At 46.3% G+C, this 15,095-nt stretch overlaps 1 protein-coding gene across 3 annotated transcripts in view; it reads right to left on the bottom strand.

Annotated features, from left to right (window-relative positions):
• Positions 1-15,095, bottom strand: part of nes (lysophosphatidylcholine acyltransferase 3 protein nessy) — a 78,419-nt gene that overhangs the window by 32,844 nt on the left and 30,480 nt on the right. For all 3 annotated transcript variants that reach the window (XM_077655614.1, XM_077655615.1, XM_077655616.1), the window contains exons 3-5: positions 11,818-11,924; positions 6,979-7,072; positions 5,476-5,513 (exon numbers count right to left, since the gene is read on the bottom strand). In XM_077655614.1, the coding sequence (XP_077511740.1) occupies positions 5,476-5,513; positions 6,979-7,072; positions 11,818-11,924 (239 nt within the window). The remainder of the gene's footprint in view (positions 1-5,475; positions 5,514-6,978; positions 7,073-11,817; positions 11,925-15,095) is intronic.

Below are 15,095 nucleotides of genomic sequence, written 5' to 3'. Positions count from 1 at the left end.
GCATCCCGCACAACAAGTACCCATCACACTACAGAACAAAACCAACAAAAGAAACGTCAGGTCAGCTCGGAGCAGCATTCACCGAGAGTTGCACTGTACACCGCTCTCTTTTGGGCAAGAAGCGCAGTGGCTGCAATGCATGGGTTACAATGTGCTTTGCCACCTGCACACTTACTACACAACTGAGGCCTCTGTTCACAAAGGCTGGCAGTCAAGGATGCCTTTGACAATACCATGCCCTGCCACTACGCTTCATTCATTCATCCAGGCAGCCAGGCTACAGTGGTCTGCTGAACTGAAGCAAATCGTACAGTCTCAGCAGCTCACAATGCAATGCAGGAACTACGCGAACAACACGTAAGTACAGTAGAATTGTGACGATAGGAATAGGAGCACAGTTGATACGAATTTCAGGACAACATGAATTTGTAAAATTCCCTAGCTGAGGTGCACTGCGTACAACAAGCCGAATTTCAGATCTTCTGAACACTCTCCCATGCCACTGGGCGATCCGCAAGTGCACGCTCAGGCACCAAGATATGCCCGCAAATTGCGTATGCCACACCACCAGTCATGCTGTACTCACCGTGAGCAGTGAGTAGCAGCATGCAGCCGTAACTAACTCTTGTGGCCATAAACAGTTTTTCCTGTGCTTTTGCATACAGATTTTGTTAATTTTGGATGATACGATTATTTTTCGTGGGCCCATGATATTTTTATTATCGAGATTCTACTGTACTTGGTGTTGACAGGAAGAGTATGTTGGTAGAAAAGCGGGATTCGGTGCAGAGAAGATGCACACTGCCCAAAAAAGCAACAGCAAAAAAAACACGACTTCTCTGGCATTTGCCTAGGGCTATCAATGCATAAACCACAAAACCAAAGTAGTTGTAAGTCACAACTTTGCGTTGTTTTCTTCTTCTTTTCTGTCTGAACCTCCCCTGTACCATCTCTGAATTTCAAGCGTAGCTTTTACAACTATCAGAAGTACAGTCGTCAGAGCTGCACCCACTTGTGACTGTACCAGCCTCTCTTCCTTGCTGCAGCCATGCCAGTGGAATGACCAAAATGGTTAACCCCTTCCCCTTGTGCATCTATGTAAATGCATTTGAAATGTATTCACTGGCACAGCATGAGGTCCTTGCTTTTCCTTCGCCAGTGTCTTGAAAATATGGAGATAAATACACAAAAGGCGGAAGATAAACTAAGTCACATGTGATATAATAGGCTACTTAACGACCAGCACCACTGTAGCAAGTGGCAATTTCAACCACCTGGGTTCTGCAACACAAACTGACACTGCAATGTAAGAAGGTGATTGTACAGTTCACCTCTGGAGAGACGAGAAAGCCACGAACCGTGGCCCAAGGTGGGACCACTGAGGCTTGACAGCTGAAAGCCACAGCCACTGAGCCAGCACAGCTAGTTGGAAGTAAAAAGACAAAAGAGGAGCCAGGCAACCAGCGCAAGTCAAAAGCCCGTGTAACCTAGTAGCCTGCTGGAAGGTTCAACTGCTGGCAACCAGCGTGAATGTGCAGTGCCATCTGCTGAGCAGGCAGATTCCCAGATCCCGTACAGTATGAGGTATAAAGGCCTTCACAATTACAGCATCATGGAAAGACACAGCATAGTGTTAAATTGGCACCAAGTAGCCTCATTGACTGCCTCGCTGTTTTTATTATTTTTCTGTTGCCAGGCCAAGATACAGAGGCATTCAGACTCTATGCACGAAGCTTAGACAGCCCTAGCGTAGCTTCAAGGTTGCCACGTATGACAGCAGAGCACAGAGTGGCCACAGGTATAGTTCACTTACCATGATATCTTCTTCACTCTAGGACAGACACAAAATAACGTTCACCACAAGCAGCCCCGAGTCACATTATCATTCACAAAAAGATGCAGAAGAAAGCTTACGTCGTGCTTAGACGGCAAACATACTCTGCACTCACAAGGCATCACCTACATTGAACCTTTGACATGAACAGACACTGGTGCTCCCTAACGCACCAGGACGCAAGCACACTGTGTGCTGCCTCATGCACTGAACGCAGCCCACAGAGCATACCCTGCATTTCACAGCTTAGCATACAGCACATCAACTTGAAAGTAAGGGCACTGTGCAGAGAAAGTACTTATACTTTCTGCACAGGAATGGATCCCATTACAGATGCAAACACTCATCCCAAGCACTCGCTGGCTGCCAGACCATGTCACTAATGCATCCCTGGCGAGCACAAAGAGTCATTCAAGAAAAAAAGAGGAAAGGCTGACAGCCGCCCCATGATTTTAGGTTAGGTGAGAAGGTCGCATGCAACAGGGCAGTTTGTCTCCACTTTCTCCACAGGGACAATATTCCACCTTGCCTGGTCTTTTGGGCACACGTTGGCAGTGTGTGGCAAGCAGGGCTGCCGATCCAGCTAACACTACCTCCTTGCGAACAAAAGCAATGCATGCAAGAGAACACCCTTGTGCGCGTTCTGCCCCTTTCCACTGGTTGCTTAAAGTCATGTGTGGTCTAGTCACACTTGGCTCCACGGGAACAGACAGCATACCTCCCACTAACACTAGCATTGTAATCCTTGGCCAAAGAGTGCCATGGCACAAGGTGTTTTGGGCTACTCCAAGGTAGAATCAGACCCATTCTCCACCATAATTAAGCCAAGTACCAGACCAAGGGAAAACCCACCGGTGGGCACCAGACGGCACTGGGGACAGAATCCTGCACCTCCCGCTAACAGTGCTCTGCTAAAGGCCTTTTCGGGCCTATGACTGCAAGAGCAGAGCCCCAAAAAATATCCACTCCAAGCATAACAGCCCCCTCGGTCTGACAACATGGGCAGACCACACCACTTGGCATACTGTGGTCACACAACAAGAAGAACCAAACAATCTGTGCACACAGAAAGGGCAGAAAACCCCAGGAGCCAACCAACGAATGCTGGTGGCCAATTTGTTTCCGCTGTCAATGAGAAGAGGAGGAGGATAGCAAGTGCAACAAGGGTCCAGAGGCTAGGGAATCACCAAAATGTGAGACCTCCAAATCACGAGCAGCAGATCGAAATTTTATACCTGTAAAAGCAACTAGAGGTTTGCAAAACTGCAAATAGTTGCTAACACACCTTCAAGGAGGGATGTGGGGATCAGATTGCAAACATCGCGAAAAAAAGTCGACTTTTTAAAAGTACACTTTTCAGTATATCTACAACACTCTTTCTATGTTGTACTAAAGTAGTATTTCACCCAAAAATAAACATACGCATACATACATACATACATCTATGCATAGTCAGTGCGTGCTAGATTAGAACTTTCAGGCTTGTTTTCTCGAAAGTTTGTTTTGAGCTTATCACCTTGCTCGTGGAAAGCATAGCACGGCAATGGTAGCACGGATTTTAATCCCGTTTGTTTTGTTGTAATTGCTGAAATGTACCTTGCGTCGAGAAAGTCTCAGATTCATTGTTTAGGCTCACCATTTTCTATTACACAATAATTGGAGCATGAAACATTCTAAACATAAAGAGAAGGTGCATACTATGTCGTTCAGAAAAAGAGCAGAAAAATTTAAAAAGAAATCCAGAGAATCTTGATTTAGACCATACTTCTTAGCAGCTATTAAAAACTATTACAGACCCATAACCAATTTTGCTGTCACACTAGGCTTTCCACGAGCAAGCAACATGTGACCAACATATAAACAATGATAAAATAAAAACTACTGAAGATATCATTGTGAAACTTTGTAGCTGTCTGTTTGATGCTATTTCAAGCCAATCTGCCAAATTTCAACACTCTAAGTAAAAAAATAAAGTTTGCTACGATCCCCTCATCCCCCCTTAAACTGCATGCATCAAGCTCAAATGTTCTGAAGTAGCTTAAGTTGCATGTCGCAGTTAGTCTCACCCAATGCCACAGTTTATAACAGCCTACAGTTATCAGCATGCTCATTTCTAAGAGAGCTAATTTGGGTAAAGGAAACAAAAAACCCAAGACTGTGAACCAGGGTTCGTATGTGCAGTCTCCAAAGGATAATCATTTGTGCGTAAGTTAGGAGGATTACCACGCAGAGCTTAGGGCATAACAGGCCCATTTGTTCCTTTCAGCTCAGGTCTTGCATAACATTCAGGATGTGTTGATGCGTCCAGCTTTCCAGTTTGATACAAACACCACACTACATAGAGCTCTAATGAACTTGGTATTCTGACATCTCTGACCTTTGCACGTTTCTATCTAACCTTCAAGTGACCTGTGGGCAGAGATACCACAGACAGAACGGTAATAGGAAAAAAAAGAGCTCACATGACAGTTACTAGTGTGTGATGTAAGATGCAACAACAGCTATCAAAGTAACTGTCATCATCAGCCTGACTACGCCCACTGCACGGCAAAGGAAAGGCCGCTCTCATGTCTCTGCAATAAACCCTCTCCTGTGCCAACTGCACCCATTGTACCCAGGCAAACTTCTTAATCTCATCCGTCTATCCAACCTTCTGCTGCCTCCTGCTACGCTTGCCTTCTCTCGGAATCCACTCCGTTACCCTTGACCTTGGGCAGGGCATATAATGCCCTGCCCAAGACCATTTAACTATATTTCCATTCAACTATATTTGTCGAATTAACTATATTTCATGATATACTGAGGTAAAGAATGAGAGCAACTTCATATTAGTACAGTTATAGTAACACTCCTCTCCAGCCCACCACTCTAGGTGCACAACACGTTTCACAGCAGCCATCACAGATGAACCGTGCTACATTCTGCTGCTCTTGCCGTGCTCTCCCTCCTCCTAGCACATTGACCACCCTTCGAAGGTTCCCTTGGCAGCCACCATCCAGTTGCTCACTCCTTGTACTCGCCATACCCTCTTACTTCCTCCAGATTAAGCTTCCTGTGCTTTCACCATTCCCTTCTACCCTCTGGATGATTCGTGACATAACCACCCTCCTATTTTGCATTCTTACGCTCTCATCACATACTCCTCCTTCCACAGTAACCACCTTCAGATTGGTCCCAATGACAACCACACCGGTTGCGCTAACTACTACTGCACTGATGCAAAAACCAGGAATGAAGGCTTAGCAGCTGTCTCTCCACACCCTCATGCACCTGTCCTGAAATGCTCTTGCAGTCTATTGTGGACTGAGTTAACACGTTTGACTGCATTATGCATTTCCTTGCCTTGGACTAACATTAGGCTGGGTAGGCTTTAGTTAGGTTATGTTTCAGGGGGAAGCAGGCACTGCCACAATGCAGCTGGACGACAGCAACACGATTATATCCAAGAGTGACATCTCTACATGCACTGCCACTGAAGTCATGATTATGTCCTTATATCCGTGTGCCCTTCCTGCTTGGACCTAAAGAAGGGTCTGCTGTATTGTGTAAATAAAGAAAATAAATAAATTTGCTGAAAACATACAGTCTTAATACTCTGCTTCAATCCACTACAGGCAAACAACGGAACGAAGGCCACTTACGGGGTTCTTTGTGCCATCATAGACGTCAAACACCAGACCTGCAAGTGACAGAAAGTTTGCGTTGTGAAGTTTCGGCACACCACAGGCAATGAGAAAAAGTGGCTGATGGCATCACTAGGCGCCTCCCAGTCTTCCTCATGCAAGGCAGGTGAGGTCACTTCTGTAGCTAGTTCTTACATGAACTTGAGCCAGTCCCAGCAGTCTGGTAAGCCTAAGTTATAAGCTTTAACTTATAAACCTAATCAGTAAGCTTATCACCTGACTTCTGCCTGTGACTGAGAGGCTGGCCACAAGCAAGACCACTCAGAACACTGCTAGATGGATGCAAGGGGTTTGGTTTACCCCCCCTTCAAGAACGTGACCAATGGTAAGTGGATTTTCATGAGGCAAAAAGAGAGATAATACAGGAGATAAGCTTCAAGTTCAGCCCAACCAATGAAGCCTCATTACTAAGCAGTGAAGACATGGGGAAGGGTAATAATATGTGGATGATGATGACGATGGCCAAGCTGCTTTCCATCCCACAACAGAGCTCTTAAAACAGGCACTGCAACTTCTACTTTGTTTCCACCAGCCACTTTCACCGTGCAAAGGGCTCCTTACAGAATGCAGAAAAGAGAATTCAGCATGCGCCAATTAAAGTTACTGCACTTATAAAATTTAAAATCAGAAGCAGAAAGAAAGAGGAGAACAAAATGGCTTTATCAATATACTTATCACAGCACTGCTGCGATAAGATGTTCTTAACCTCATCAAGCATGCATCATGTTTAGGCTTTTCTTGGTTAACACCGTGCTGCTTTGAATGTTATCCCCTTGACGTAATACCACAAGCAAAGCTAGGGTATTTGTACATAGTGGAGCCTCGTTAATTCAAACGCTTAATTCAAGCCACTGGTTTGTCTAACTGATGACTTGGTTCCGTCACACATATTGTTTTTAAAGGCTACCCTTAATTTGAATTCCACATATCGCCAACAAATTTCTGGCCCCCTTTGCTTGTAATTTATCGAGAGCAGACTGCAAATACACAAAATGGGGGCCCTCTACCTTGAAGTCAGAGCGAAAATACCATCACAGATATTTAAGATTAAAAACTCCCCTCTTAACACTTAGCAGAAGCTGTCTCAAACTGCCAATGCTGCACAGCCATCGGCATTCCTACTGCCTTCAGAGCCAGTGTGCCTGGATACTGGTCCCCAAAAGTGACAAACTACAATTAGAGCAGAGATCACATGCAATGCCTTCAAAAGCAATGCTGCAAAACAGTCCAGGTGACATTTCAATTAGTTCCTTCACAGTGGAATATGCGGAAGTCTCATTAATGGCAATGCCCTGCTCCATGGTAATGGTGCTGCTACCAGAACGAAGACAACAAAACAGGCACGGACAAGTGAGCAGACAGGAGCGAGTACTTGCCATCAGTGTGCCCTTTTCCTCCACAAATGCTACTCAGAGCAGCGTTTCTAAGCAGTCTCTGACACAAGGCCGACAGGGAACTCACCAATGAGCCGAAGGGCCAGGATGCAGTGGGGCATCGTCCACGTGATGTCATACTCCTTGGTCGCTGTGTAGTAGTAGCCCAGAATCAGGTAGCCCTACAAGAGGAGGGGTCGGGTTAGCCATCAGGGAAAAAAAAACACCTGTGTAGGCAGAAAGCAAGCACTTTTAGCGCCCTTCAGGGCATAAAGTGCACGAGGATGTCGCAGAGTAGCAAACTTTGCAGATTTTTGCAGAAAGAACAAAATGTCCACACAGCTTCAACTTAAAGCAGTCCTAAAGCGACTTCGGTTCCAAATATGACATTTAATTTCAGGTACAGCAAGTCCTTGTGCACTTATGAATTATATTATGGAACTTTTCGCCGACAGCTTTAAAATTCTGCCACAGGGAACTTGCTAGAATGCATGCCATTGATTTCTCTTGACATCAAGCTATGCAATAAGGGTAAAATTATTATCCTGCCTGTCATAGAAGTAGAGTTATAGGATTTTGAAGTAGTCACTTCAGAAACAGGAATACAAATTTTTCTTCCCGTTTGTAAAGTGGCAACTTCAAAACCCCGTAACTCAACTTCTATCATAGCAATGACAATAATTTTACCCTTATTACATAGCTTGATGTCAAGAGAAATCAATGGCATGCAATGTAGCAAGTTCCCTAAAGCAGAATTTCTTTAAAGCTCTTGGCAAAAAGGTAACAACACATTGCATAAGTGCACAAGGACTTGCTGTACATAAAATTAAATGACATATTTGGAGTCAGCACACAAACATATATATTGCCTGATGTTTTCATAATTTTGACTTCATTAACAATTTTTTTTTTTTAAGAACAGTTTCCCCTCTTAAACCTAGAATGAAAGTCATTTAAAGCCCTGCAATTCATTACTTATCTCCGAAAACTGCAGCACTCAGATGTGCGGGTCAACACCCCTGCGCACACATTCAACCACCCCTACCCATTAAATGACAGGTGCGTGACTGACATAAAGGGGAAAGCATCATCACTGGGCTTGCCAAAGTGTGCTGAAGTTTTTCTCAACATTACCTCACTTAAGTGCCCATTTTGCTCTTATTCTGTTCAGGTCTCGAAAATGCACATGAAAGTGGCCAACAAGTACATGTCTTCAAACAAATGCAGGCCATCTGCAGAGAACAAAGTCCATCTGCTTGAGAATCCTTGAGGAATACCACCACAACTGGTGCACTGGACCCCATTCAACCACATCTGTTCTATGAAGGGCCACAAAGCTGATCAGCCCGTCCAGCAAGCTGAACAGCTGCTTTCTTGGTCGGCATGATGCACGGGGTCACAACCAGGTGCACATCACTGCTGCGAGGCAGAAAGGACCCCTGAACCATTTCTTTTTCTTTTTTAATATGACAGCGTTCAGGCTATTGTCTCACAAAAAATTCTGGCTTCATTGTGACAAAATCCCATGGTTGGTTGAGAGGGTCGCGACATCAACACCAAGTGCCAGATTAAGGCAATAAGTGGGGTTTGGTGGCCAACTAAGGTGGGTTGCAGTATATTAGTGAGGATTACTGGGTGGATTAATGTGGTTAATTGGTTACTAAGAAGTTTAGTGGCTGGATTAGTATAATCCCATATAATATTGGCACACTGCTCACATTCTGCGAGCGCCGCCATGGGGCCGAGTGGCATGACTTGGCTCGTGATAAAGCGAAGAAGACGATGTTTCCGCTCGGAAGCGCGCTGCTGGTTTTCTTGGCCATCCGATTAAACATCCCCTTTTGAGTCGCCCTACGTTTGTCGGCGTTTGTCGCCGACAAATGTTTAAAATCATCCAATGGAAGATACTCGAACATTCTAGAAGGTGATGACTCAAGCATACCATATAAGGGCAACAGAACCAGTTCCAACTGGAGTTTTGACAGGAAAATCACAAGGACATTAGACACTCAATGTAGAGACCATAACAGGCAACCTAAAGGCTATTGCATTTTCTTTAAGAATGTGGTTAAGGCCACCAAGTTTTTTTTTTTCTTTTTCAAGGCTTTTTCCTCCTCTCGGCAACGCTGGCAGCTGCACAGGCACTGGTGGTCGGCCCTTCATCAGTCAGCTGCTCTGGCAGTGCTCCTCACTTGGCTAGAAAAACTCAGACATTTTTGTCACGAGCTGCTTTTGTGCCTCCTGGCAGAGCACAGCCACAGCTGCCACAGAGTGAGGAAGGAAGCCGCAGTACGAGAGGAGAACAGTGACCTATAAAGACGGATGTAGCTCCAGCTCCTGGCAGAAGTGCCAGTCCTAACTGGAGAGCAAAAGACTGCACAGCGCAACTGGAAGAAATGCTCCTGAGAAAGCAGTGTTGCAGTAGTGGCCCTCGTGCCCAAACTGTCCAGCTCAGCTTGCCAGCTACCAATTGAGGCACCTGTTAAAGAGCACCTCACAACACTCAATTCTTCCCATAGTCAGTGCATACTCTGTGCAATAAGCACTGTTCTCCACAAACAAGCCCTAGCTGAGAGCCTGCTATTGTTCTGCACCCTCTGCATGCATTTTACTATCAAACGCGCTGCAACACTACCAAAGATCTTCAACCACGCAACCCCCCCTGGCCATCATGCTACGGGACTAAGCAATTCCATCCAACTTGATCACATCGGTTAACACGAACAGTTGCATAACCACAGCTTAGCATCATACAGCAGCAACCAGTTAGTCAGTGCATGAATTTGGCAGAGAAATGAAGTCCACCAATGACAGCGGCCCCCATACCGGAATAACTGAACAGGTTTGTGCGTGCAAGTATACTGCCGCTTGGCAAGGGGCAGCGCTGCATTGTGTGTGGCATTCAATGAGGCACATAATGCTCTTGACGCACAGCAGCAGATTTCTTCGAAGGCAAAAAGGGGCGTAAGCATCCTACACAAACAACTGACAGATGTCTTACTAAGCAAATGCAAATTTAATACGAGGTACACGGCAAAACACGGTAAATGTGAGTGCATATCTGAACTGTGCTGCAAGGAAAGGAAGTGAAAAGAGGCCGAAATAAGGGGGCATCATGACGGTGTACTCCGCATTCATTTCAACCATCTGCAGTTCTTCAACGTGCTCTGACACCACATAGCGCATTAGAATTTTTCCACGTCACTTCCTACCATGTGATAAAATGGCAAAAGCCACAAGAAAGATTGAAACCTGCAACAAATAAATAGTTGTCTGTAGCCACTACCTGGAGCTTTTCAGCGCATCTTTTACTGCGTTAGAATTACAAGGGCCTGTGCAAGCAGATATGGCGACCACAGTCACTCTTAAATTTATGCGAACCCTGAGATGTCATCCTAACCTACCCACTGGACTGTCAGCAAACTGCCCAGTGGGACAAGTGGCAGTTATTGGCTGGCCACGAGAGGTTGGTTGGGGACAGCAACCGAGGTCTCACAAGCTCCACCGATGGCTGTGTTTGAAACAGTCGCCTGCTGGGACAGTGGTGCATCACTTGATTGCACCACTACACCTGAGGACTCCCCGCGATCTATGAATGTGCATTAACCCATGAACACTATCGCATCACACCCTTAAGGCAGAGCTAGAACAGAATCAGCAGCAACAGAAGATGCTAACACATTCAAACAATCCATCGAGGATCCCCTAAGAGCTTTTTTTTTCCCCACTGTATATTCAGTGCTTTCTCTTAAACTCCACCCCATTTATGTTTGTCTCCTCACAAGGTGTGGTAAAAGGGAATGCGCAAAATTTCAGCAGTGGTTTACAAGAACCCCCGTACATCACACACGATCTCACATTTTGGACACTTCAGCTCAAGGTCGCCAGTACACACATTGTGGCTGTACATACACAGCATATGCAGAATATGTAACTAGTTTGCAACTGCAAAAATAATTTTGTCAACCGAATAGCCAAGTTTACAAATAAACCAGTGGCACCCTGCATGAGTTGATGACACTAAGTGGCTCAATTTTTGAGTGAGGCGGTTCATGCAGTAAATCACAGGGACGTTACAAATCCATCAAATACCTACCAGATAGCCTAAATATTTATGTTAGCTGACACAAATGTGATACACGTAAGCTTGAGCTACCTTGGAATGCACTCAGCTGTACAATATCAAGACCCACATCAACCAAACAGTAAACTGTTCTCGTACAGTGTGTGTGGTCTCTCAACATTTGTTCCAAGCCCCACCAAGACAAGTCCGCCTGCACTGAATCCCAGCAGGTCTCCCACCTTCACTCACGCAATCTGCTCTCGTAGGAAATCCTAGTCCAAACCATGAGTGCCTTTTGTGAAACCCCTTGCAGCACACGCTCAGTGTTTCTCCCCACATGTAAGCAACACAAAGACTCAACACGCAGCAAAGGCCTGCATGAGCAGTGTTAGCACGTTTTGCATTCTGCTTGTGCTGTTCATTTTGTTTCTACTATATCTCACATTGTCGTGAATTTCGCTTTAAATTACAGCACTGTTATTTGCCTCAATACTTGCCGCAGCCACTCCTGCAATGGCGCCACTCGGCTGCAGTATTACAAATTGAAAATTAGTGGGGGCAATTAAGGAGCTTACATGCAAGCAATGCGAAAGTGTTTAAATTCTATTCCAATTCCAATCTACTTCTATCAAAATTCCATTTCAATTCCTTTCTAATTATATCTCAATTCCGTTCCTGTGTAGTTGGTGCAGTTAAATACTAGTACTGACTATTACTGGTTAACATTTCGTATTTTCGATGACGTCGCGCCGTTTCGACCAATCACGAGTTTTGTAACACCACCTCTTTTTGGCCGGCATCGGATTTCTGTGCCAACGAGCCATCTAATACTTCCGCATTAAAGAAATAACAAGGGAAGCTCACCATGCAGAAGACAAAGCTGAAGGCGACCGAAGCCCGTGTCCCACCCGCCACCTTGAGCACGGCGTACACGATGAGAATGTTGAGCAGCGAGTGGTACACAGCAAAACCTGCACAGCGTCACCGCCAAATCACACAACCACACTGATGATGACGGGCAATGCAAAACCCCTCATGGTTCGATGCACTCCCTCATGCTGGTATTTCGCTGATAGGCGTGGCCGCATGTGAGCAATGCCATTGAAAATTTTAATCTTGCCTTTCCAGGTAACAAAACTGACAGGCAAGCAAACGTTTAGACCCAAGAATAGTGGGTTGTAGGATGATGGCAAATTCACGCCTGCAAAGCAGCACATAAATATACTAATGCAGGGTTCAACGCAGCCCCAGACAGTGCATTTACTGTAAGAACTCACACGAATCCACAAGCTGCAATAAGCCCATGAAGAGTAAGCCAGCAGACACAGTGAAAAGGCCACGGTTTTCCTTTCCCAGCTGACACCAATCCCAGCTTCACAATAAGGTCGATTATTAAGATCACAGCTTCATATAGCCATTTCACCGCTTGGAATACATTCTCAAAAGCCCGAAAAAGACAACAGGTAAAGAGTGCGTAAAACATCTGCTTTGCAATGCAGGTAAGACGCCTATGAAGCCACCAAGGTTCTTAGATGTGACAATGAAGCTTCTCCTACCGCTTGCAAAGATTCTGAGGTTCAGAGTTGTGTCCTAAATGCCCCACTACATGACTCTAAGGCAGACCTTGAGGCCGGGAAACCCTGGACCCACCCTGCACATTTATCACAACACGTTCGCGAGTTCACACAGCACAGCCTACATGGCAGTAAGAAAGCATCTAGCCTCATCACCTCTCAGAATCACAGTTGTGCACTAGCTGAAACTCGCAGCTCCTGAAAGCAGGCTACTGTACACAACCCATGGTGCTTAGATGTTAGTAAAGAGACACCAAGGACAAACTGATGACGGTTTGTGTCAATAGGTTACCATGTATTAATCACCGCCATCATCATCAGCCTGACTGCAGGGCAAAGGCCTCTCCCATGTCTCTCCAATTAACCCTGTCCTTTGCCAGCTGCGGCCACCATATCCCCGCAAACTTCTTGATTTCATCCGCCCACCTAACTTTCTGTCGGCCCCTGCTATGCTCTTGAAATCCACTCCGTTACCCTTAAGAACCAGCAGTTGTCTTGCAAAGCCCTGGCCAAGCCATCCCATGTATTAATAAGAGAGAGATTATCCTCACCAGAGACATAGCTTTTATGATCTAGAAAAAACCCAAAAATTAAGTACAGGCAGTAACTCGACAGCGTTAAGGGTCCTGTGTCGCAGAAAATTCAGCAACGGCGGCATGAGTGAGAAATCCGGATTGGTTGAAAAGGGTGGCTATGTCAGACGTGAAACGGTGGGTTTGAAAAGTGATTAATACATTAGAAAACTGGTAATCAGAAGGCTGGAACATGTCTCAAACGTCCTTAGGGCATGTAAGTATATTGGCACGACCTGAGGAGCCGTGCAGGTAGGCATCAAGGAGAACCCAAGACAGAGCTTTTAATTAGAGTGCCGGGGTCCAGGTCACAGAGCCAGAGCGCCTCGAGAGCCAACTACCGCTTCGTCATCGTTTTCGATTAAGCGTGGAGGCCGCGCGGCGCTTTAGGCACGTGGCATTATTCCCCCTCCGCAAAAGCAAACATCGTCTCAATGTGGAATGGGTTATGTACAGGGAGAGAAGTAAGAAAAAAACGAAAAATAGGGATGAGGTGAACTATACATCTGGCGCTAGTTGAGAGGTGAGAGTCAAGTTCGCACATGGGGTAAAGAGATAAAGGTGCAAAACACAGCGTGCACTCAGCGCTCTGTCATGAGAAAAGTACGGTTTTAGGCGCACTACATGGATGACTTCAGGCCGTTAACGCTGACGGCCGGCGACCACAGTTCCATCGGGAGCAACTTAGTAGTTGACACTGTTCAGGCGGCGCAGGACTTTGTACGGGTCGAAATACCAATTGATAAGCTTTTCGCACAACCCCTTGCAGCGCACGGGTGTCCACACCCATACCTGGTCACCCGGCTCGTAGTGCACGTCCCTGTGCCGAAGGTTATAGTGTCGAGCATCGACGGATTGGTGGTCCTTGATGTTCAAGCGGGCCAGCTGACGGTCTTGCTCTGCTTGTTCAACGAAGTGGCCTGCTTCAGGGGGTACCACTGCGTCGCCGTACGGGAGCATCGCATCCAACATCATGCGGACCTCCCTGCCATATACGAGACGAAACGGGGTAAACTGGGTGGTTTCCTGCTTCGCTGTATTATATGCGAAGGTGGCGTACGGCAAAATCTCATCCCCAGTTTTATGTTCAACGTCAACATACATCGAGATCATGTCTGCAAATGTTTTGTTGAGCCGTTCAATTAGACCACTGGTTTGGGGATGATACGCTGTTGTTGGTCGATGAGATGTATGGCTAAGAGTTAAGACGTCACGTAAGAGCCGGCCTGTAAACGCCTTGCCTCGGTCAGTAATGATGGTCGATGGGACGCCGTGTCTAAGCACGATGTCGTGCATAAAGAACTGGGCAACTTCGGTGGCAGTACCTCGCGCAAGGACCTTCATTTCAGCATAACGGGTCAAGTAGTCTGTGGAGACTACGATCCACTTGTGGCCGGTCGACAAGAGAGGGAATGGCCCCAGAAGGTCCATGCCAACTTTGTCGAATGGTATTTGTGGCGGCTCGATGCACTGAAGCAGACCGGGAGGTTTGAGCGCCGTTTTTTTTCGCTGGTGGCATTGCCGGCATGTCCGGACATAACGCTTGACACTTGAAGTGAGCTGGGGCCTGTAATAGTTCTGCCGGATTCGGGACAAGGTGCGTGTAACACCAGGGTGGTCGGAAGTCGGTTCATCATGGCAGGCAAGAACTTCATTTCGTAAATCAGACGGTATGACGAGCTGGTAAGTTGTCGGACTGGAAGTAGAGTTCTTTTTATTAAGCACCCCGCTCCGGAGACAGAACGATGATAGTCCATGAGCCAGGTATCTCAGGGTGCCCACCTTCAAGATGTTCTATGAGCAGACGCAGCTCGGCGTCGGCACGCTGTCTGGAAACGAGCTCAGACGTGCTGACCGCTCCAAGGAAGCTATCGTCGTCAATGGTGTCTTGTGGAGGAGGTTCGACGGGAGCGCGTGAAAGGCTATCAGCGTCGGTGTGTTTCCGGCCGGACTTATAGGTGAAATCGAATTCCTGCAGGCGTAATGCCCAACGTGC

The sequence above is a fragment of the Amblyomma americanum genome, chromosome 2 (assembly GCF_052857255.1).
Source record: "Amblyomma americanum isolate KBUSLIRL-KWMA chromosome 2, ASM5285725v1, whole genome shotgun sequence".
NCBI lineage: Eukaryota > Metazoa > Arthropoda > Arachnida > Ixodida > Ixodidae > Amblyomma > Amblyomma americanum.
This window is presented reverse-complemented; position numbering and strand designations above follow the sequence as displayed.